This window comes from Somniosus microcephalus, chromosome 14 (genome assembly GCF_052327205.1).
Source record: "Somniosus microcephalus isolate GS21.2 chromosome 14, FLI_Smic_1.0, whole genome shotgun sequence".
Lineage (NCBI taxonomy): Eukaryota > Metazoa > Chordata > Chondrichthyes > Squaliformes > Somniosidae > Somniosus > Somniosus microcephalus.
This window is the reverse complement of record NC_141000.1, coordinates 123,994,418-124,020,102: the sequence shown is the minus strand read 5'-3', so window position 1 is coordinate 124,020,102 and position 25,685 is coordinate 123,994,418. Positions and strand designations below refer to the sequence as shown.

General features: G+C 50.3%; 1 protein-coding gene across 4 annotated transcripts in view; it reads right to left on the bottom strand.

The window, feature by feature from the left end:
- The window catches only part of LOC147107894 (SAM domain-containing protein SAMSN-1-like), a 185,268-nt gene that overhangs the window by 10,987 nt on the left and 148,596 nt on the right, over nucleotides 1–25,685 (bottom strand). For 3 of the 4 annotated variants that reach the window (XM_086007280.1, XM_086007282.1, XM_086007283.1), the window contains 3 exons: nucleotides 19,378–19,532; nucleotides 18,054–18,260; nucleotides 10,686–10,830 (listed from right to left, as the gene is read on the bottom strand). In XM_086007280.1, coding sequence (XP_085863406.1) covers nucleotides 10,686–10,830; nucleotides 18,054–18,260; nucleotides 19,378–19,532 — 507 coding nt within the window. The remainder of the gene's footprint in view (nucleotides 1–10,685; nucleotides 10,831–18,053; nucleotides 18,261–19,377; nucleotides 19,533–25,685) is intronic. The other variant, XM_086007281.1, reaches the window with a different exon arrangement.

Here is a 25,685-nt window from a genome sequence, read left to right as displayed (position 1 = left end):
TCTCCCCATATCCCTCAACCCCACCTAACTACCATCTCCCCATATCCCCAACCCCATCTACCCACCATCTCCCCATATCCTCAACCCCACCTACCCACCATCTCCCCATATCCCCAACCCAACCTACCTACCTTCTCCCCATATCCCTCAACCCCATCTACCCACCTTCTCCCCATATCCCCAACCCCACCTACCCACCTTCTCCCCATATCCCTCAACCCCACCTACCCACCTTCACTCCATATCCCTCAACCCCACCTACCCACCTTCTCTCCGTATCCCTCAACCCCATCTACCCACCTTCTCCCCATATCCCCAATCCCACCTACCCACCTTCTCCCCATAACCCTCAACCCCAACTACCCACCTTCACTCCATATCCCTCAACCCCACCTACCCACCTTCTCCCCATATCCCTCAACCCCATCTACCCACCTTCTCCCCATATCCCCAACCCCACCTACCTACCTTCTCCCCATATCGCTCAACCCCACCTACCCACCTTCTCCCCATATCCCTCAACCCCACCTACCCACATTCTCCCCATATCCCTCAACCCCACCTACCCACCTTCTCCCCATATCCCTCAACTCCACCTACCCAGCATCTCCCCATATCCCCAACCCCACCCACCCACCTTCTCCCTATTTCCCTCAACCCCACCTACCCACCTTCTCCCCACATCCCTCAACCCCACCTACCCACCATCTCCACATATCCCCAACCCCATCTACCCACCATCTCCCCATATCCTCAACCCCACCTACCCACCATCTCCCCATATCCCCAACCCCACCTACCTACCTTCTCCCCATATCCCTCAACCCCATCTACCGACCAACTCCCCATACCCCCAACCCCATCCAACCACCATCTCCCCATATCCTCAACCCCACCCCTACCCACCTTCTCCCCACATTCCTCAACCCCACATACCCACCATCTCCCCATATCCCCAACCCCATCTACCCACCATCTCCCCATATCATCAACTCCACTTACCCACCATCTCCCCAAATCCCCAACCCCACCTACCTACCTTCTCCCCATATCCCTCAACCCCATCACCCACCTTCTCCCCATATCCCCAACCCCATCTACCCACCTTCTCCCCATATCCCCAACCCCACCTACCCACCTTCTCCCCATGTCCCTCAACCCCACCTACCCACCTTCTCCCATATCCCTCAACCCCATCTACCTACCTTCTCCCCATATCCCTCAACCCCATCTACACACCTTCTCCCCATATCCCTCAACCCCACATCCCCACCTTCTCCCCATATCCCTCAACCCCATCTACCTACCTTCTCCCCATATCCCTCAACCCCATCTACCCACCTTCTCCTCATATCCCTCAACCCCACCTACCTACCTTCTCCCCATATCCCTCAACCCCACCTACCCACCTTCTCCCCCAAAACCCCAACCCCATCTACGCTCCTTCTCCCCATATCCCTCAACCCCACATCCCCACCTTCTCCCCATATCCCCAACCCCTCCTACCCACCTTCTCCACATATCCCTCAACCTCACCTACCCACCTTCTCCCCATATCCCCAACCCCACCTACCCACCTTCTCCCATATCCCCAACCCCACCTCCCCACCTTCTCCCCATATCCCTCAACCCCACATACCCACCATCTCTCCATATCCCCAACCTCACCTACCCACCTTCTCCCCATATCCCTCAACCGCACCTACCCACCATCTCCCCATATCCCTCAACCCCACCTACCCACCATCTCCCCATATCCCTCAACCCCACCTACCCACCATCTCCCCATAACCCTCAACCCCACCTACCCACCTTCTCCCCATATCCCTCAACCCCATCTACCCACCATCTCCCCATATCCCCAACCCCACCTACCCACCTTCTCCCCATATCCCCAACCCCACCTACCCACCTTCTCCCCATATCCCCAACTCCATCTACCCACCATCTCCCCATATCCCTCAACATTATCTACCCACCATCTCCCCATATCCCCAACCCCACCTACCCACCTTCTCCCCATATCCCTCAACCCCATCTACCCACCATCTCCCCATATCCCCAACCCCACCTACCCACCTTCTCCCCATATCCCTCAACCCACCTACCCATCTTCTCCCCATATCCCTCAACCCCATCTACCTACCTTCTCCCCATATCCCTCAACCCCATCTACACACCTTCTCCCCATATCGCTCAACCCCATCGACCCACCTTCTCCCCATATCCCTCAACCCCATCTACCTACCTTCTCCCCATATCCCTCAACCCCATCTACCCACCTTCTCCTCATATCCCTCAACCCCACCTACCTACATTCTCCCCATATCCCTCAACCCCACCTACCCACCTTCTCCCCAAAACCCCAACCCCATCTACACACCTTCTCCCCATATCCCTCAACCCCATCTACACACCTTCTCCCCATATCGCTCAACCCCATCTACCCACCTTCTCCCCATATCCCTCAACCCCATCTACCTACCTTCTCCCCATATCCCTCAACCCCACCTACCCACCTTCTCCCCATATCCCTCAACCCCATCTACCCTCCTTCTCCCCATATCCCTCAACCCCACATACCCACCATCTCTCCATATCCCCAACCTCGCCTACCCACCTTCTCCCCATATCCCTCAACCGCACCTACCCACCATCTCCCCATATCCCTGAACCCCACCTACCCACCATCTCCCCATATCCCTCAACCCCACCTACCCACCATCTCCCCATAACCCTCAACCCCACCTACCCACCTTCTCCCCATATCCCCAACACCACCTACCCACCTTCTCCCCATATCCCTCAACCCCATCTACCCACCCTCTCCCCATATCCCCAACCCCACCTACCCACCATCTCCCCATATCCCCAACCCCACCTACCCACCTTCTCCCCATATCCCTCAACCCCACCTACCCATCTTCTCCCCATATCCCTCAACGCCACCTACCCACCATCTCCCCATATCCCCAACCCCACCTACCCACCTTCTCCCCATATCCCTCAACCCCACCTACCCACCATCTCCCCATATCCCTCAACCCCACCTACCCACCTTCTCCCCATATCCCTCAACCCCACCTACCCACCATCTCCCCATATCCCCAACCTCACCTACCTACCTTCTCCCCATATCCCTCAACCCCACCTACCCACCATCTCCCCATATCCCCAACCCCACCTACCCAGCTTCTCCCCATATCCCTCAACCCCACCTACCCACCATCTCCCCATATCCCCAACCCCACCTACCCACCTTCACTCCATATCCCTCAACGCCATCTACCCACCTTCACTCCATATCCCTCAACCCCATCTACCCACCATCTCCCCATATCCCTCAATCCCACCTACCCACCTTCTCACCATATCCCTCAACCCCACCTACCCACCATCTCCCCATATCCCTCAACCCCATCTACCCACCGTCTCCCCATATCCCTCAATCCCACCTACCCACCTTCTCACCATATCCCTCAACCCCACCTCCCCACAATCTCCCCATATCCCTCAAACCCATCTACCCTCCTTCTCCCCATATCCCTCATCCCCACCTACCCACCATCTCCCCATATCCCCAACCCCAGCTACCTACCTTCTCCCCATATCCCTAACCCCACCTACCTACCTTCTCCCCATATCCCTCAACCCCATCTACCCACCTTCACTCCATATCCCTCAACCCCATCTACCCACCATCTCCCCATATCCCTCAACCCCACCTGCCCACAATCTCCCCATATCCCCAACCCCATCTACCCTCCTTCTCCCCATATCCCTCATCCCCACGTACCCACCATCTCCCCATATCCCCAACCTCAGCTACCTACCTTCTCCCCATATCCCCAACCCCACCTACCTACCTTCTCCCCATACTCCTCAACCCCACCTACCCACCATCTCCCCATATCCCCAAGCCCACCTACCTACCTTCTCCCCATATCCCTCAACCCCATCTACCCACCTTCTCCCCATATCCCTCAACCCCATCTACCCACCTTCTCCCCATATCCCCAACCCCAGCTACCCACCTTCTCCCCATATCCCTCAACCCCACCTACCTACCATCTCCCCATATCCCCAACCCCATTTACCCACCATCTCCCCATATCCTCAACCCCACCTACCCACCATCTCCCCATATCCCTCAACCCCACCTACCTACCATCTCCCCATATCCCCAACCCCATCTACCCACCATCTCCCCATATCCTCAACCCCACCTACCCACCATCTCCCCATATCCCCAACCCAACCTACCTACCTTCTCCCCATATCCCTCAACCCCATCTACCCACCTTCTCCCCATATCCCCAACCCCACCTACCCACCTTCTCCCCATATCCCTCAACCCCACCTACCCACCTTCACTCCATATCCCTCAACCCCACCTACCCACCTTCTCTCCGTATCCCTCAACCCCATCTACCCACCTTCTCCCCATATCCCCAATCCCACCTACCCACCTTCTCCCCATAACCCTCAACCCCAACTACCCACCTTCACTCCATATCCCTCAACCCCACCTACCCACCTTCTCCCCATATCCCTCAACCCCATCTACCCACCTTCTCCCCATATCCCCAACCCCACCTACCTACCTTCTCCCCATATCCCTCAACCCCACCTACTCACCTTCTCCCCATATCCCTCAGCTCCACCTACCCACCATCTCCCCATATCCCCAACCCCACCCACCCACCTTCTCCCTATTTCCCTCAACCCCACCTACCCACCTTCTCCCCACATCCCTCAACCCCACCTACCCACCATCTCCACATATCCCCAACCCCATCTACCCACCATCTCCCCATATCCTCAACCCCACCTACCCACCATCTCCCCATATCCCCAACCCCACCTACCTACCTTCTCCCCATATCCCTCAACCCCATCTACCCACCAACTCCCCATACCCCCAACCCCATCCATCCACCATCTCCCCATATCCTCAACCCCACCTACCCACCTTCTCCCCACATTCCTCAACCCCACATACCCACCATCTCCCCATATCCCCAACCCCATCTACCCACCATCTCCCCATATCCTCAACTCCACTTACCCACCATCTCCCCAAATCCCCAACCCCACCTACCTACCTTCTCCCCATATCCCTCAACCCCATCTACCCACCTTCTCCCCATATCCCCAACCCCATCTACCCACCTTCTCCCCATATCCCCAACCCCACCTACCCACCTTCTCCCCATGTCCCTCAACCCCACCTACCCACCGTCTCCCCATATCCCTCAACCCCATCTACCTACCTTCTCCCCATATCCCTCAACCCCATCTACACACCTTCTCCCCATATCGCTCAACCCCATCTTCCCACCTTCTCCCCATATCCCTCAACCCCATCTACCTACCTTCTCCCCATATCCCTCAACCCCATCTACCCACCTTCTCCTCATATCCCTCAACCCCACCTACCTACCTTCTCCCCATATCCCTCAACCCCACCTACCCACCTTCTCCCCAAAACCCCAACCCCATCTACCCTCCTTCTCCCCATATCCCTCAACCCCACATCCCCACCTTCTCCCCATATCCCCAACCCCTCCTACCCACCTTCTCCACATATCCCTCAACCTCACCTACCCACCTTCTCCCCATATCCCCAACCCCACCTACCCACCTTCTCCCCATATCCCCAACCCCACCTACCCACCTTCTCCCCATATCCCTCAACCCCACATACCCACCATCTCTCCATATCCCCAACCTCACCTACCCACCTTCTCCCCATATCCCTCAACCGCACCTACCCACCATCTCCCCATATCACTCAACCCCACCTACCCACCATCTCCCCATATCCCTCAACCCCACCTACCCACCATCTCCCCATAACCCTCAACCCCACCTACCCACCTTCTCCCCATATCCCTCAACCCCATCTACCCACCATCTCCCCATATCCCCAACCCCACCTACCCACCTTCTCCCCATATCCCCAACCCCACCTACCCACCTTCTCCCCATATCCCCAACTCCATCTACCCACCATCTCCCCATATCCCTCAACATTATCTACCCACCATCTCCCCATATCCCCAACCCCACCTACCCACCTTCTCCCCATATCCCTCAACCTCATCTACCCACCCTCTCCCCATATCCCCAACCCCACCTACCCACCATCTCCCCATACCCCCAACCCCACCTACCCACCTTCTCCCCATATCCCTCAACCCCACCTACCCATCTTCTCCCCATATCCCTCAACGCCACCTACCCACCATCTCCCCATATCCCCAACCCCACCTACCCACCTTCTCCCCATATCCCTCAACCCCACCTACCTACCTTCTCCCCATATCCCTCAACCCCACCTACCCACCATCTCCCCGTATCCCCAACCCCACCTACCTACCTTCTCCCCATATCCCTCAACCCCACCTACCCACCATCTCCCCATATCCCCAACCCCACCTACCCAGCTTCTCCCCATATCCCTCAACCCCACCTACCCACCATCTCCCCATATCCCCAACCCCACCTACCCACCTTCACTCCATATCCCTCAACCCCATCTACCCACCTTCACTCCATATCCCTCAACCCCATCTACCCACCATCTCCCCATATCCCTCAATCCCACCTACCCACCTTCTCACCATATCCCTCAACCCCACCTACCCACCATCTCCCCATATCCCTCAACCCCACCTCCCTACAATCTCCCCATATCCCTCAACCCCATCTACCCTCCTTCTCCCCATATCCCTCATCCCCACCTTCCCACCATCTCCCCATATCCCCAACCCCAGCTACCTACCTTCTCCCCATATCCCCAACCCCACCTACCTACCTTCTCCCCATACTCCTCAACCCCACCTACCCACCATCTCCCCATATCCCCAACCCCACCTACCTACCTTCTCCCCATATCCCTCAACCCCATCTACCCACCTTCACTCCATATCCCTCAACCCCATCTACCCACCATCTCCCCATATCCCTCAACCCCAGCTGCCCACAATCTCCCCATATCCCCAACCCCACCTACCTACCTTCTCCCCATATCCCTCAACCCCATCTACCCACCTTCTCCCCATATCCCTCAACCCCATCTATCCACCTTCTCCCCATATCCCTCAACCCCACCTACCCACCATCTCCCCATATCCCCAACCCCACCTACCTACCTTCTCCCCATATCCCTCAACCCCATCTACCCACCTTCTCTCCGTATCCCTCAACCCCACCGACCCAACTTCTCCCCATATCCCTCAACCCCACCTAGCCACCTTATCCCCATATCCCTCAACCCCACCTTCTCCCCATATCCCATATCCCTCAACCCCACCTACCCACCTTCTCCCCATATCCCTCAATCCCACCTACCCACCTTCTCCCAATATTTTAGTCCTCTCACTCCTCAGAAACATAACCAACTGCCTCTAGAACCTCAAAGCTATGGAATTCCTCACCTCTCAATTTCCCCTTCCCTCTACAATCAGCCAGTCTTGGCGTCAGTGAATGACTACTTGCCCATTTATGTGGTCTTCTCAACCTCAGGTGTTTTTCTGCCTTAAGATAGCAGCCCACGACTGGTGTTACTAAACTTTAAACATGACTTTCAGTGGCTGGAAGATGATTAGATCAGAAGCAACGTGATCTCACACAGGATGTTGGTGACAGCATAAAGACAGTTCCAACACAAACTGATAACCACTCTTTTATCTACCAACCATTTTTGCAGAATCAGCAGACCTTCAGATTAAAGCAGCTAACTGGCAACTTCTTGTCACCATCGGAAAATGTCCGTTATCAGAAGCTGTTGGATCCACAGCTTTGCATTTAACAGGGAAATCTCATGTCAGTTGTGGCTCAGTGGGTCGCACTCTCTCTCGCCTCTGAGTCAGAAGGTATGGGTTCACGTCCCACTCCAGAGACTTGAGCACAAATTCCAGGCTGACACTCTCGGTGCAGTACTGAAGGAATGCTACACTGTCAGAGGTGCTGTCTTTCAAATGAGACGTTAAACCGAGGCCCCCTCGTGGCTAATTTTCGAAGAACAATCGGGGAGTTTGTCGTTGGCCAATGTTTATCCCTCGACCAACGTCACTAAAAAAACAGATTACCTGGTTATTATTTCATTGTTGTTTGTGGGAGCTTGCTGTGTGCAAATTGGCTGCTGCGTTTCCTACATTACAACAGTGACTGCACTTCATTGACTGTAAAGCACTTCGGGACAACCTGAGGTTGTGAGAGGCACGATAAGAATACAAGTTCTTCTGTTTAGATGCTAAGGCAGCCATTTATAGGGAGTGTTGAATGAGGATGGGATCTACCTTCTTGTATCTGTGGCTTCTCAGTACTTTGTGGTTGGGGTGGGGGGGCTGCAGTGTTACTCTTTCTGCCGCTCGAGGTGGCTGGTACTGATTGAACTTATAGTTATTCAGGAGAAGTTTTTGGACAGTGCCTTTAGGCTCAGTGAATGTGTCTTTTACTTTAAATAGGTTGATTAGGGCAGGTACCTTGGCTGCAGGAGGTACTGCAGCAACTCGTCAAGGCTTCTTCACCAGCACCTCCCAAACCCGCCACCTCCACCACCTAGAAGGTGCATGGAAACTCCGCTACCTCTGAGTCACACACACCATCCTGACTTGGACATATATCGGGCGTTCCTTCACCATCATTGGGTCAAAATCCTGGAACTCCCTCCCTAACAGCACTGTGGGAGTACCTTCACCACACGGACTGCAGCAGTTCAAGAAGGCGGCTCACCACCACGTTCTCAAGGGCAACTAGGGAGGGGCAATAAATGCTGGCCTTGCCAGTGACACCCACACCCCGAGAATGAATATTATATAACATTTAAATATGGTGGAACTGGGGGCTGATAGCAGTGAGGCCTCAATAGCGACCACAAATTTGATCACCGCCTTTATAGAGTGGGAACAGGTCCAGCCCCAGAAGTCACTTCCCACGGCCTCCACCACCTAGAAAGACAAGGGCAGCAGGAGCGTCCCTCATTGTCAGCTCCAAGTTCTCCTCCGAGTCGCACACACACATCATCCCGACTTGGACATATACTGGGTAATTGTGTGCTAGCGAATCGGCAGCCCATTTTACATCTCTCTCCATTTTCATTTCCATTGCCCTCTGGGAAGGCTTCCAAAGGTTTGTGAGGGAAGTGGATGAATGCGAGGTTATCCACTTTGGTGTCAAAAACAAGAAGGCAGATTATTATCTGAATGGCAATAGATTGGGAAAAGGGGAAGTGCAACGAGACCTGGGTGTCCTTGTGCACCAGTCGCTGAAGGTAAGTATGCAGGTGCAGCAGGCGGTTAAGAAGGCAAATGGTATGTTGGCCTTCGTAGCGAGAGGGTTTGAGTACAGGAACAAGGATGTCTTGCTGCAGTTGTACAGGGCCTTGGTGAGACCACACCTTGAGTATTGTGTGCAGTTTTGGTCGCCTTATCTGAGGAAGGATGTTCTTGCCATGGAAGGAGTGCAGCGAAGATTCACCAGGCTGATACCCAGGATGGCAGGAATGACGTATGAGGAGAGATTGGGTCGATTGGGCTTGTACTCGCTGGAGTTTAGAAGGATGAGAGGGGATCTCATTGAAACGTATAAAATTCTAACAGGACTAGACAGGCTAGATGCAGGAAGGATGTTCCCAATGGCGGTGGAGTCCAGAACCAGGGGTCACAGTCTAAGGATAAGGGGTAGGCCATTTAGGACAGAGATGAGGAGGAATTTCTTCACCCAGAGAGTGGTAAACCTGTGGAATTCTCGACCACAGAAGGCAGTGAGGCCAATTCATTAAATATATTCAAGAAGGAGTTGGATATATTTCTTAAGGTTAAAGGGATCAAGGGATATGGGGAGAAAGCAGGGACAGGGTACTGAATTTGGATGATCAGCCATGATCGCATTGAATGGCGGAGCAGGCTCGATGGGCCGAATGGCCTACTCCTGCTCCTATCTTCTATGTTTCTATGTAAGTGCAGAGGGGGAGGGTTTATACGGAGGGGAGTTTGCAAGATTAGGGCCCGAGGGGGCTGAAGGCTCTCCAACCAAAGAAGGAACAGAGTGAGGGATAGAGTCAGAAGGCCAGAGGACATGGGAGGAGATGTAAGCCTGAAGGAGATTGCAGAAATAGGGTGGGGCGAGGTCATGGAGTGACTTGTAGGTGAGGATGAAGATTTTAAGTTTAATGTAACGGTGGACAGGGAGTGACTGTAGGTCAGCAAGGATGGAGCTGATGGGCAAGAATCAGAAATAATTCTGTCCCCTCACCCTCATCTTCTTCCTCCAGCCCTGCCTCTTATTCGGTTTGGGACACCAGACACTGAATCCAGACACTGACCCATGCTCTGATTTTCCTCTTCCACCTATGAGGAACTACCCAGCCTCCAGTTGTTGCCATCAACCCACTCCGCCTCTGCCACACACCTCCCACCCCCACCACCCTCTATGAATAGTTCAGGAGCAAAGAATGGAACATAAGATAAATTTAGAGATACTAAATGCAAATATGAGACAGAAGAAATCGATGGGGGATAAGATCTGAAGACCATCTTAGGGGCATAGGACTATCCTTGTGCGACTTAACAGTGCAATGAGAGGAAGTGATGGTGTGATATAAGGACTCATTCACCTTCATGTCTCCAGACTGACAGAGTAACAGTGACAGGCAGAAGTACAAATATCGTCCTTACCATCATAATCCTGATGAGCGGCGGTCAGGAGCTTTGCTCTGAGTTCTGCATCTGTGATGTTAAGTTCGATGAGCTGACTCTCGTTGAGGTCCTTGATATCATCCAGACTCTGGTAGCCATTCAGAAGGAATGTGGAATAAAAATCCTACACAGAACAGAAACACGGGAACCAGAACCATTACACACAGAGAGAGGGACAACCAAGCATTATGCCTTTAACATAACGGTCCTTAAAACCTACCTCTTTGACCAAGCTTTTGGTCACCTGTCCTAATATCTCCTTATATGGCTTGGTGTCAGAATGTGTATGATAATCGCTCCTGTGAAGCGCCCTGGGACATTTTACTACGTTAAAGGCGCTATATAAATGCAAGTTGTTGTTGTTGCGAGTGCCATTCAGCTCTTCAAGCATTTCGGAGTGAATTCAGCTATCCCCCGAAGAATGAACACTGCGATGTTGTAGTTCTATCTCTGAGCCATGCTCTCTTCGGCAACAGCCACTCACTACAGGTGTGGGAGCATTGAATCTATCCTTTAGCGTCAGAGTGAATAGTTCCCTATTGTAAAAACATGTCACCTGCAAGTCCCCAGGGTAGATGCAGGGAGGATGTTTCCCCCTGGCTGGGGAGTCTAGACCTAGGGGGCACACTCTCAGGATAAGGGGTCGACCATTTAGGACTGAGATGAGGAGAAATTTCTTCACTCAGAGGGTGGTGAATCTTTGGAATTCTCTACCCCAGAGGGCTGTGGAGGCTCAGTCGTTGAGTATATTCAAGACAGAGATCGATAGATTTTTGGATATTAAGGGAATCAAGGGATATGGGGATAGTGTAGGAAAATGGAGATGAGGTAAAAGATCAGCCATGATCTTACTGAATTAGGGAGCAGGCTCGAGGGGCCGAATAGCCGACTCCTGCTCCTATTTCTTATGTTCTTATACCTGAAATGTAGTAGCTAGGATGAATTATCCTGGTGTATAGTGACTTATCTGCGCACAGTTGGAGAGATCTTACCTACGGCACACAAAGGTGGCAGTTCCGACTGGGAAAGGAGGAATAGAAACAATCTGTTGTGACTTTTTTAAAATGTAATTCTTGGGGTATGTGAATCGCTGGCAAGGCCAGCATTTATTACCCATCCCTAGTTGTCTCGGATGTAACTCCTTAGAGCAGTTAAGGGTTAACCAAGTTGGAGTCGACACCATCCAGTACAAAGCAGCCGCTTGATTGGCACCCCATCCACCACCTTAAACATTCACTCCCTCCACCACCGGCGCACCGTGGCTGCAATGTGCACCATCTACAAGGTGCACTGCAGCAACTCGCCAAGGCTTCTTCGGCAGCACCTCCCAAGCCCGCGACCTCTTCCACCTAGAAGGACAAGGGCAGCAGGCGCATGGGAACACCACCACCTCCAAGTTCCCATCCAAGCCACACACCATCCTGACCTGGAAATATATCGGCCGTTCCTTCATCGTCGCTGGGTCAAAATCCTGGAACACCCTCCCTAACAGCACTGTGGGAGCACCTTCACCACACGGACTGCAGCGGTTCAAGAAGGCGGCTCACCACTATTATGTCCGTGTATGATTGAGACATGGACAGCAGGAGCTGAACAAAACAAGTCTTTACTGAAAGGAGTCAATCGGGAAACTGAAACTACAGAGGCTTACTAGCGCCTTTTATACAGGGGTGGTCACTGCCGGTACTGCAGTCTGAGACCAGTTATTCTCTTAAAGGTACATACACAACAATTCCTCCCCTTTTAGATAAACAGTACATAACATTCATTTAACAACTAAATGATAACTAATTACAATCACAATTACGGTTGCTAGATACATTGGTTGAGTTTAAGCAATTATAAGTTCAGTCTTTGAGGAGGCTTCCTGATTCTGTCTGGATAACGCCTCTTTGGGGTACAGGTATCAGGTTCTTCTGGCAAGGTTGAGTCGGGATCAATGTCGTTACTTGGTTCATCTGCTTCCAATATCACCGATTCTGCGGTAGCTGCAATTGGTACGTCGATTTCATTGCCAGGTGTATCAGATCGTGGTGTGGAGTTGACGTTTTCCAGTGACTCTAGAATCTGGTCAGCATGGCGTCTTACAATGCTCTCTCCCACATCCACGGTATACATGAGAGGTCCTTGCCGTGTACAAATCGTTCCTGGCTGCCATTTCTCTGTGCGGTAGTCCCGGGCCAAAACTGGTTGACCTATCTTAAAACTCCTGGTCGGTCCTTCATTCATATTCTGAAACTGCCTGTTCTCCACATCTCTTCGGACGTTTGGCTTAACCAAATCCAAGCGGCATCGTAGTCTTCGATTGAAGAACATCATGGCTGGAGTTTGGTTGGTAACCGCATGTGTCGCATTCCGGTAGGCAAACAAGAAGTTGTCCACCTTGTGTTGTAGGGGTATATCTTCATTACACATTGCCTTGATAGCCTTCTTGAATGTTTGAACAAACCTCTCGGCCAATCCATTAGTGGCTGGATGATATGGGGCAGATGTGTAATGCTTAACACCATTGTTCTTTAAGAACCTCCGGAACTCTTCAGACACAAACTGTGGTCCATTGTCAGAGCAAATCTGTTCAGGCAGCCCATTCCTGGCGAATATGGTTCGTAAAACTGTGATAGTTTTTTCTGTGGTGGTTGAGGACATTTTTATTACCTCTGGCCACTTTGAATGTGCATCCACCGCAATTAAAAACATCGAGTCCATAAAGGGACCAGCAAAATCAATGTGCACTCTTTGCCATGGAGATGAGGGCCACTCCCATGGATGTAGAGGAGCTTGTGGTGGGGCGTTTTGGACCTTCTGGCATCCTGCACAGCTCTTGGTCATCTCTTCGATTTCTCTATCGATTCCTGGCCATCACCCAAACGCTCTGACTAAGTTCTTCATTTTTACCCCACCCAGATGACCCTCATGAAGCTCATTGAGCACTCTATCCGTCAACTTAGGTGGAATTACTACTCTGGATCCACACATCAAGGTTCCTCTGCACACTGACAGCTGTTCTCTTCTCGGCGAGAATGCTGGCAGCAGTGGTTCGCCATGTGCTGGCCATCCCTTCACCGTTAAATCATAGACCCGTGATAGTGTCGGGTCATTTCGTGTTTCCTTTTCTATGTTTGCATTCGTCACAGGGAGACATTCGACTATGGTAGAGTGGAATATCTCCATTGGATCCCCTGCAAGGTCTTCTTCTTCCACCGTCGGCAACGGTAGGCGCGACAATCCATCAGCATTCCCATGCTGTTTAGTTCCTTTGTACTCGATGTCATATTGGTGTGCCCCTAGGAAAAGGGACCACCTCTGCAGCCGTTGCGCTGTCATTATCGGTACGCCCTTCTGAGGGTTGAAAATGGAGACAAGAGGTTGATGATCGGTTAGTAGAGTAAATTTTTGACCGTGCAGGTAGTGATTGAACTTCTTCACCCCCCACACTAGGCTGAGGGCCTCTCTGTCAATCTGGGCGTAGTTACGCTCGGCAGAAGTTAACGAGCGTGACGCAAAAGCTATCGGCCTCTCTAAACCATCAAGGAATTTATGTGACAGTACAGCCCCAATGCCATAGGGAGACGCATCACACACCAGTCTGATCGGCAGTGCTGGGTTGTAGTGAGCCAATACTTCTCTTGAAGTGATTAAGTCCTTACTCTTCTGAAAGGCCCGCTTACAGTCATTGCTCCATTTCCATGCTACTCCCGTTCGTAGTAGGGCGTTCAGTGGGTGCAGAATTGTCGACACATTCGGCAAAAACTTATGGTAGTAATTCACCAATCCGAGGAATGACCTCAGTTGTGACACATTTTCAGGCGCCGGGGCCTTAACAACCGCTTCAATTTTGTCAGGGGACTTATGTAACCCTTCTTCATCAATCACGTGGTCTTAAAAAACTCGCACTTGCAGCGGTTGGCTCGTAGCCCATGTTCACGTAGTCTAGTGAGCACCTGTTCTATGTTGTTAAGGTGTTCACTGTCATCTTCACCTGTCACAAGGATGTCGTCCAAGTAACACTGAGTCCCCGGAATCCCTTGCAGGACTTGTTCCATCGCTCTTTGCCATATCGCCGGAGCCGATGCTACTCCGAATACCAATCGATGATACTGGTAAAGACCTTTGTGAGCGTTTATCGTGAGATATTTCCTAGAGGATTCTTCAACCTCCATCTGCAAATATGCTTGTGCTAGGTCAATTTTTGTAAAACGCTTCCCTCCAGATAGTGAGGCGAAGATGTCTTCTATCCTTGGAAGAGGATATTGTACTGTGTAAAGGACTGGGTTCACCGTCACCTTGAAATCCCCACAGATGCGAACCTTCCTTGGCTCCTCAGACTTATTGCTTAACGTTTTCTTCATGACAGGAACGATGGGTGTTGCCCACTCGCTCCAGTCGACCTTAGACAACACGCCTGCCTTCTCCAGATTCTCCAGCTCTGCCTCGACGGCTGGGCGAATTGCATAGGGTACCGGTCTTGCTTTGAAAAACTTGGGAATTGCATTCTCTTCTATTTTTATCGAGGCGGCTACGCCTTTAAGAGTGCCCAGTTCTTGTTGAAATACCTCTTTGGCGTTAGCTAAGATTGTTGACAATCGTTCAGGAGTGACGTCTTCATCTTTTTTACCATCCACCGTCATTGTATGAATGGAGTGCCAATCTAAGCTTATATTCCTGATCCATTCACGTCCCAATAACGGTGGTCCACCATTTGGCAGTATGTAGAGGTACAATTTCCGTATTTTCTTGCCGTTGAATTCGACAGGCACCCTTATTTTTCCTCTGGGGTATACTTTTTGCCCCGTGTACGTCGTCAAGACGATGGATGTCTCTCTCAAGGGTATGTGTGAGAATAGTCGCTCGTAGTCTTGTCGATTCATGACGGTTAGTGCTGATCCTGTATCCAATTCCATTTTAACTTGGGACCCTGCTATCGTGAGGGTGACCCAAATGGTTCGGTGATCCTCTTTTGCGATTACATTGTGAAGTTTGAGACAGCTTAGTCTCTTGTTCCCGGATTCACTATCGCTCATCTGGTCTTCGGAACTACTGTCCGTCATCTTTTGTACTTTCTTGTACGGTTCCTTAGTAGCCTTTTTGTTGTCACTGGTCTTCTTCCCAGACCTGCAAACTCATGCAATGTGTCCCATCTTTCCGCATTGCCTGCATATTTTGTCCTTGGACCAGCAGTCCTTCTGGTCATGGTTAGTTCTGCCGCAGCGATAACATTTTGCAAATCCCCGTGTCATTTCGTGGGTGCCGTATTCCTGTGGCTTTTGTTGTATTTCCGCAGCTCCCCTGGCTGCTGCTTCGTATGATACTGCCATGCTGAAAGCCTTATCTAGCGTCAGCTCTTTCTCTGAGAGTAACTTCTTCTGTGTTCCTTCACTCAGGAGTCCACAGACAAATTTGTCCCGTAGGGTATCTGCCAGTCCTGCTCCGAACTGGCAGTGCTTTGATAGCTTGCGTAGTTCTGTAAGGTACTCAGCATTGCTCTCATCTTTATGCTGAGTTCTCCTGTGGAATTTAAATCTTTCTGCTATCAGCAGCGGTGCAGGGTTTAGGTGTTCCTGTAGGACAGCAACAATTTCGTTAAAACTCTTCGCCTTCGGTTTGGCTGGAGTAATCAGGTCCCGCAATAAGCCGTACATTCTAGCGCCCATTAAGTTTAGCAATACCGATGCCTTTTTCTCATCGGCTATTTCGTTTGCCTCGCAATATACCTCGACTCTTTCCACATACGTGGTCCAGTCCTCTATTGTATTATCAAAGGCAGTGATACAGCCAGTCTTCGGCATCTTGAAAATCTAAAATGGCGCCTCCCGCGCTTTGCCTTCTTCCCCCGATTTAACAAAATGGCGCCTCCCGCGCTTTGCCTTCTTCCCCCGCTGATTAAGATGGCGCCTCCCGCACTTTGCCTTCTTCCCCGCTGTTGCTAGCGCTGCTACCCGCGGTTTCCGTTGTAACCTGCAGCTCCTCGCGGTTTCCTGCGCGTTTAATATTTCTTTTTTTATTATTTTCCCGTCGTGGAACAATCCTGTGGGATTCTTGCCTCCCTCTTCTCGGGTCTGTACGCAGCCCGGCTTCGTAGCACCGGCTGCGCCCTGTGTGCTCCACCCTCTCTCTCTCCTCTTCCCGACAATGCTGCTCGGCCCCGTTGCAAGCCACCCGCTCGAGTTCGCGACCACCGCAGCCCAGGAAGGATCAGTGTACTACCTGCCACCAGCCCGATTAGCTGAAGCACCGTCGACAGGAACCAGGCCCCGCTTTCGACAGCTTCTCCAGCAATCTTCAACTCCGCTAACACAGGGGCGGATGCCCACGGTTGACGCCCGTTTCTACTGCTTCTTTCTTCCTTCTGGCCTCGACCTCTGCTCACTTCGCTTCAGGAATGGATCCCAGGAGGTGGTGCAGACTGTAGGTAAGTTCGTATCTGCTCGTCGCCAGTATTATGTCCGTGTATGATTGAGACACGGACAGCAGGAGTTGAACAAAACAAGTCTTTACTGAAAGGAGTCAATCGGGAAACTGAAACTACAGAGGCTTACTAGCGCCTTTTATACAGGGGTGGTCACTGCCGGCACTGCAGTCTGGGACCAGTTATTCTCTTAAAGGTACATACACAACAACCACCACCTTCTCAAGGGCGATTAGGGATGGGCAATAAATGCTGGCCTTGCTAGCGACGCCCACATCCCAATAAAAAAAAAAGTCATATATAGGGCCAGTCCAGGTAAGGGCGGCAGGTTTCCTTCCTTAAAGGACATTAGTGAACCAGTTGCATTTTTTTGACAAACTGACAGCTTCATGGTCACTTTTACTGATACCAGCTTTTTATTTCCAGATTTTTTTTAAACTTGATTCAAATTCTCAAACTGCCATGGTGGGATTTGAACTCATGTTCGTAACTCTAGAATTATATTTTAGCCTGGTGGGTTACTAGTCCAGTAACATAACCATAACACTACCATACCTACTTGTTAAAGGGAGCTTAATTTGGGGTAGTACTTCCATGTTACATTTGACTTCAGTGCCTTGGGGATTGGGGGATTGGGGGCGGGGTTTCCAATCCAGATTATAATATTTAGAGAACCATACCAGAAAGTGAATCTGTGTTAAGGTCAGCAGATGCCCCACCTACCCACCTACCACCGGGACCCCCCCCCACCAACCCCCCATCCACCACCCACCGCCCACATCCCCACATGATTCAAAAAGCCTCCCAGCTCCACAATACCTAGACTCGCAATTGCAGAATGGGCGAGGTGTCAGATGTCTTTGGCACCTATGCAATAACCAACGTGGTCAAGAGAGGAGAAGGTGGAGGAGGAAACAAAGAGGGTGTCACACTGCACTGACCTGCAATTGGATTCTTTCCAACAGCTCCTGCAAGGAATCAGGGACTGGTCGCTCGCCCTTCCTCTGTGTCTTTAGTTTCCTGGGTATGGCTTCTGCATCGGGCAGGATGTCCACGTAAATGAATTTGAAGTTTCCCACTTTGGCGCCGAGCATTCCTGTCCAGGTGCCCATGGTTGGCTTGTTGATTATGTCGATGATGTCACCTTTCTGAAAGAGCATTTCGAGGTTGGGGGTAAATCAACCTTTGCCCTTTGAACTCAAATAGCCCGACGGAACTGAGCCAAAGACACGGAGAAGGGCCAGCTTTAACTTGAGGCGGGGGTAATGGGTGGAAGGCGGGCCCTTCCCAATCCCCACTCCCCACCCATTCCCCTCCCCCCCGCCCCCCCACTGCAGCTCGCCAGTTGTGGGAGGTGTGGGGAACCAGCTGGCTCCTGCGCTGAGGCTGGGTGGGGGTCCTGGCGTGGTGCGGAGGGGAGACTTTGGGGAAGAGGGGGAGGGCCTAAGAGGGGCCACCGGTGGACCAGAGTTTGTGTGTTGAACATTCCTGCTCTTCTTGGCCCCACCCTGCACCGTTTTCTGAGCGGCCAGTTCTGAGGAATTTCCGGCCTATTGTGTTGCAGGGAATCAGACTTTTTCACAATCGAAGGCCCTGGATTTCGGTGGGCGATGTCCCGATATCGCATTGTCAGCGCGGTGGGAGATTGTCAGAACACCGGGAGAAGTGACGTAAATAGCTGTTTTCAGTCAGTTCCCCCCCCCCCCCCCCCCAGGAACCTAAGGATCTCTCACCGAAGATACAGCAGGAGAGCGGTACAATCCCTGCTGAAATTCAGGGCCAAAATCTTTATAGAATGAAAGACGTGCATTGATTAAAATGCTTTTGACAACCTCAGGACATCCCAAAGCGATTCACAGCCAATGAAATACTTTCGAAGTGTAGTCATTGTTGTAATGTAGGAAGCGCGACAGCCATATTGCGCACAGCAAGCCACCACAAACAGCAATGAGATAACGACCAGGTAATCTGTTTTTTTTAGTGATTTTGGTTGAGGGATAAAAATTGGCCAGGACACCAGGGAGACCCTTCGAAAGGGCTGTGTGATCTTTTTACGTCCACCTGAGAGGGCAGAGGTTGGCCTCAGTTACATGTGAAAGGCGACACCCCCGACAGTGCAGCACTCCCTCAGCACTGCGCTGGGCACGTCAGCCTGGATCTTGTTTCTGGAGTGGGGCTTAAACCCACCACCTTATGACTCAGAGGCAAGAGTGCTACCCACTGAGTCACGGATGCCCCAACCAAAATAAATCGGCATTTTCTTACCTTGAGCTTGAGGGAGTCGGTATCATAGGGGCTCGGAGTGAAGTCCGTGTGTACCTTGGCTCGACCACAGAATGGGCCTGTGTAGGGCACCTCCTCATCCAGCCTGAAACTGTCCCGGTTGCTTGTTGCGTCTGAGCCACTCGCGATGCCACCTGCTTAAGAGATAAGGAAACATCAGGGCTGTCAAAGGTAGCTCGATCCACAACTCTTCCCAAACCATTCACTTCCCCTTTCAAGAGCCTCCTGAAAATCTCACTGCCCGTGCCTTCAGTTCCTCCAACTCCCTTCTCGACTTCCATTCAGTGTCAACCTCTCTATATATTGCCCTTCTTTGTTTGGGATCCCTTATGTAAATATAGGCATTTGGAGCCTCCGCGGAGCATATCTCAATCTCACGCTGTAACTTTGGCGTGAATCCTGGAGAAATTAAATAAATGGCTAAAGAAAGAACTTGCATTTCTCTAGCGCCTTTCACGACCTCAGGATGTCCCAAAGTGCTTTACAGCCAATGAAGTACTTTTGAAGTGCGGTCACTGTAGTAATGTAGGAAACGTGGCAGCCAATTTGCACACAGCAAGCTCCCACAAACAGCAATGTGATAATGACCAGATAATCTGTTTTAGTGATGTTGATTGAGGGATAAATATTGACCCCAGGGAAAATTCCCCAGCTCTTCTCTGAGAGGACAGACAGGGCCTTGGTTTTATTGTCTTATCTGAAAGGCGTCACCTCTGGCAGTGCAGCACTCCCTCAGTTCTGGCACTGGGAGCGTCAGCCTGGAGGGGGACTATGAACCTACAACTTACTGACTCTGAGGCTGAGCGTGCTACCAACTGAGTCACAGCTGTTGCCTAAAGCCAGTGGTTTATGCTGTTTCCCCAGGGAGATCATTGATCTTCTGACACAGTAACAGCGGGAGATCGGGACAACCTCTCGGGCATTCTCTCCCAAGGTGCTGTAGACATAAAGAGCGAAGAGCATTTTAAGTTCACCTTCTACCAGAGTGCAGGACAAACATGAATGCGTCAACAGTGAGGGCAGAAAACGCTGGGAATGCACAAAAGGGCAGTCAGGATCTGAAAGTAAATGAAAGTTGCTAATGGAGGCCCTTTAATATGAAATTATCTTTCTCTTTCAGATCCACCTGCAGTGTAGTTGCGGAATCTGTGGTTGAGTGAGTAGCACCTTCACCTCTGAGTCAGAAGGTCGTGGGTTCACAGCCCCACTCCAGAGACTTGAGCACAAAAATCTAGGCTGACACTCCCAGTGCCAGTGCTGAGGGAGTGCTGCACTGTTGGAGGTGTCGTCTTTCGGATGAGATGTTAAACCGAGGCTGTGTCTGCTCTCTCAGGTGGATGTGAAAGATCCCATGGCAATATATCGAAGAAGAGCAGGGGAGTTCTCCCTGGTGTCGTGGGGCCAATATTTATTCCCCAACCAACAGTGACCACACTTCAAAAAGTACTTCATTGGCTATAAAGTGCTTTGGAACGTCCTGGGGTCGTGAAAGGTGCTGGAGAGATGTGAGTCTTTTCAGGTTCAGTGGCTACTCCATAAGTGGACCTCGTGTCCCCTATGATCTAGAGCGCACCTTTACTGTCCAAATATCTAGTTTAATGTTAGTGTGAGACAGAGGGTGGTAACAAAGAACACTTGGGGAGGTGAAATTGGTATTTGGCGGTAGCTCAAACCACCTGATAGCAAATCAGCCCTCTGTTTTACACCCCGCACAATTTTATTTTCCATATACTTGCTGTGTACACTGACTATTGGAATCTCCCATGTGCCATCACTTGCGTCTTTCTGTCTTTAAGTAAGACGAACTTATAAGGTGCTCTAGCGAGATGGGCCCAATTGTAAACCAATAAACTTATTTATTTTACATAAAATACATGAATGAACAGAATACAGTTTTCAACAACTTGTATTTATACAGCACCTTTAACATCGTAAAATGTCCCAAGGCACTTCACAGGAACGTAATCAGACAAAATTTGACACCGAAACACATAAGGAGATATTAGGGCAGGTGACCAAGAGCTTGGTCAAAGAGTAGGTTTTAAGGAGCGTCTTAAAGGAGGAGAGAGAGAGATAGAGAGGCGGGGAGGTTTAGGGAGGGCGTTCCAGAGCTTAGGGCCCAGACAGCTGTAGGCACGGCCGCCAGTGGTGGAGCGATGGAAATCGGGGAGGCGCAAGAGGCCAGAATTGAGGAAGCGCCGAGATCTCGGAGGTTGTGGGGCCGGAGGAGGTTACAGAGATAGGGAGGTGCGAGGCCATGGAGGGATTTGAAAACAAGGATGAGAATTTTAAAATTGAAGCATTGCCGGATCGGGAGCCAATGTAGGTCAGCAAGCACAGGGGGTGATGGGTGAATGGGACTCGGTGCGAAGTAAATCCAACAATTTCTTATTGCTCCTCATTTTAAAGTGTAAATCTACCACTGTTTGAGGCAATAGCCCATTTTCAAACTTGCTGTTCCGAAGGTAACTGGCTATAACTTTCTGGTTACAAGCATGCTGCCTGTATTCTGGTATCTCCACCTGAGAGAGGCAGAGTTACCCTTAGCATGTGCGCAGGCAATATGTCTTTTCTGATTTAATTAACCCATAAATGGGTATTCCATCATCAGTGACTGAAAACAAAGGCTCCTCAACAATGTGACCACTTGTAACAACAGAAAATGCTGGAAAAACTCAGCAGGTCAGGCAACATCCGTGGAGAGAAATTTGAGTTGACGTTTCGGGTCAAACCCTTCTTCAAAACTGGAAAGAAAAGAAAACAGATCGAAGGCAGGGCTGCGATCGGACAAAAGAAGTGAAAGAAACAAAAGAGCTAGACGAGATGGTAATAGGCTGAGATTAGGTGTAAAGTGTACTGGCAGGGCAAGAGATAGCTGCCAGGTGTGAGAGAGAAACAAAAGGAAAGGGGGGGGGAAAGGATTGGAAAAATTACAAGAAAAAATGTGTAATAGGGGCCGAGGTTATGATCTGAAATTGTTGAACTCAATATTGAGTCCGAAAGGCTGCAGAGTGCCTAATCGGAAGATGAGGTGCTGTTCCTCGAGTTTACGTTGAGCTTTGTCTAACTAACCCCTGGGAAGAGATTGGATGTGAAAAAAGTAAAGAAAGACTTGCATTTCTATAGCGCCTTTCATGACCACTGGACATCCCAAAGTGCTTTACAGCCAATGAAGTACTTTTTGAAGTGTAGTCAATGTTGTAATGCAGGAAACACAGCAAGGTCCCATAAACAGCAATGTGATAATGACCAGATAATCTGTTTTTTAGTGATGTTGATTGAGGGATAAATATTGGCCAGGACACTGGGGAGAACTTCACCTGCTCTTCTTCGAAATAGTGCCCTGGGATCTTTAACGTCCACCCGAGAGGGCAGACAGGGCCTCAGTTTGACGTCTCATCTGAAAGACGGCACCTCCAACAGTGCAGTGCTCCCTCAGCACTGCACTGGAGTATCAGCCTGGATTTTTGTGCTCAAGTGTCTGGTGTATGATATGAATCAACATCCTTCTTACTCAGAGGCAAGAGTGGTACCCACTGAGCCACGGCTGGCACAGGTCGAAAGGCCTAGTTAGTGGAGATACAGGCATTAACAAGTGTGGGGTGCTCCAGCTCTTCGGCTCCTTGCTGTCCAACTCAGTAACTCCTGCCTCCGGTCAACTAAATGTCATCAACACCCATTGTTCATGTCGATGTTTAAAATCAAACCAAACATGAGGATAAAAGACAGATCCTCAGTTCATTGCTGCTTGATTTCTAGGAAAAGAGAGTAATTGGGAAGCGTAGGGTCCAAATTTCCTAGCTTCCCTCTGTAATGTATTATCATATGGTTTATCACATGGTTTGTCACATGGTTTAGTATGAACATGCTGAGTTTGCTCTGACCTAGTAAACAAGCACATGGACCGGCAACTCATCCTGTCTCTGTCCTTCATTCGTTCTACCCACATTTTTGGCGAAGAGGATAGGATCCCAGAGCCATATTTAGGGATCATGGAAGGACACAGTGTTCAACCTTCTTGTGGAAAAGTTTAAGGTACACGAGTAATGTGCTGAGTCACTGTTCGACGGGATCGGGACAATCATGGCTGTGCCTACGGGATTCATCGGAAGCCTCGACATGTATGACTGAGCTCGCGAACCATTCAGTTCTTACATCGAGCGGATGGAGATTTTTTTTAAGGCCAATAACATTAATCAGACCGAAGGTGCAGATGAGAATGTTCAAGCTCAAAATAAAGTAATTTGTGAATGGAAAAAGCAATTTTTCTAACAGTGAACAGGCCAGGTGTCTACGGAACGTTGACAAACCTACTCGCGCCAGGGAAAACAAAGGATGTGTCGTTTGAAGACATTGTCGAGAAATTCGAGGACCATTTCAACCCAAAGCCATTAGAAATAGCAGAGAGCTATAAGTTTGGTACCAGAAACCAAAAACAAAGTGAAACCATCAGTGAGTACATTGTCGCTCTTAAAAACCTGTCTTTGCATTGTAACTTTGGCACATTTTTGGATCGTGCGTTGTGAGATAAGTTTGTGTGTGGACTGGTGGATGAGCGCACACAGTCCAAGTTACTGAACACTACGAACCTAACGTTTGACATAGCATGCAAAATTGTCCCATCTATGGAGATGGCATCTAAGAATGCTAGGGAGCTCCGTCCAACTCAAGTGACTAGTGCAGCTGAAGTCTACAGTCACAAAGCCACCGCCAAACCTAAAGTTGTGAGACCGGGTCAACAGCATGTCGGTGAGAGCAGTTCAGTGAATTGTTATCACTGCAATGGAAATCACTCACCACAGTCCTGCCAATACAGAAATGTGAAGTGTTTTCACTGCCAGAAGCAAGGCCATATTTCAACAGCTTGCAGAGCTAGATCGAAAGCAGGAAGTAAGAACCATTCTAGTGGCAATGCAAAGCAGCAACAACAAAAGGGAGGAGTTTACAATATTGAAGTGAACACACCTGATGTTGAAGAACTAGGCACCTACAGTATCTATGCCACTAGCGGCAATGCTAACAGTCGTGAGAAAGACTTCCATACAAAACTTTTGATCAATGAGCAATATATTGATATGTGTATCGACACAGCGGCGGACTGATGAGTGAGGACACATATGAGACTAAGTTTAATCAAGTACCACTTACAAAGAGTACCATAGAGTTAAAAACCTACTCCAGAGAAATCCTAGAGACATGTGGACAAATGGAATACAGTTCAGCGCAATGGCCAGTCAGTAAAGCTGCCTATTATTGTAGTGAGCTACAACAACAGGCCAACCCTCATGGGCAAAGACTGGTTGAGAAAGTTAAAACTAGACTGGAAAAACTTCTTCAGTGTAGATGCTTCAAAGAAGCGACTCGACACAATGCTGAACAAGTACGAAAGCATGTTCTCAGACAGTTATGAGGGCCTCACTGGGTATGATGCCCATATCCGCATCAAGTCCAACGCGAAGCCTGTCTATTGTAAGGCAAGGCCGGTCCCCTATGCGTTGAAAAGTCAGGTGGAGGAAGAGCTAGAGAAACTGAGAGAGAACGGAGTGCTAGTAAAAACTGACAACAGTGAATGGGCTACCCCGATTGTGGTAGTGCCCAAAGCAGACAAAACTATACACTTGTGTGGTGACTACAAAGTTACTATCAACCAAGCAGTTGACGATGAGCAGTACCCGTTACCTACATCACAAGATTTGTATGCAGCACTCTCGGGGTCAAAGGCATTCTCTAAGCTTGATCTGTTGCATGCTGACTCTCAGCTGAGCGTTGACAAAGAGAGTCAACAGTATCTCACCGTCAATACACACAAGGGACTGTACTCATACGCCAAGCTGCCATATGGTGTAAAGTCCTCCCCCAAAATCTCCCAGGCTACGATGGATAAGATTTTGCAAGGAGTTCCAAATTGCTTATGCAATCAAGACGATGTGCTGATCGCAACAAGCAGCGAGGAAGAAAATCTAGAAGCGTTAGATTTAGTGCTTCAAAGGTTGAATTCCCACAATGTCAAATTGAAAAGGAGCAAATGTGCTTTTGTTAACCAAAGGGATATGGGCCAAAGGCGGGTAGATGGAGTTAGGTCACAGATCACCCATGATCTCATTGAATGGCAGAGCAGGCTCGAGGGGCTGAATTGCCTACTCCTGTTCCTATGTTCTTCGAAGACTTTTGTTTATTAATTATAAAGATATTGGAGATGGGGGGGAGAAAAGGCTGTTTGACCGGACGGGGCAGTTGGAGGCAGGGGGTCATGTGATGAAACCACCAGGACTATGTCCAGAGTTGGTGAC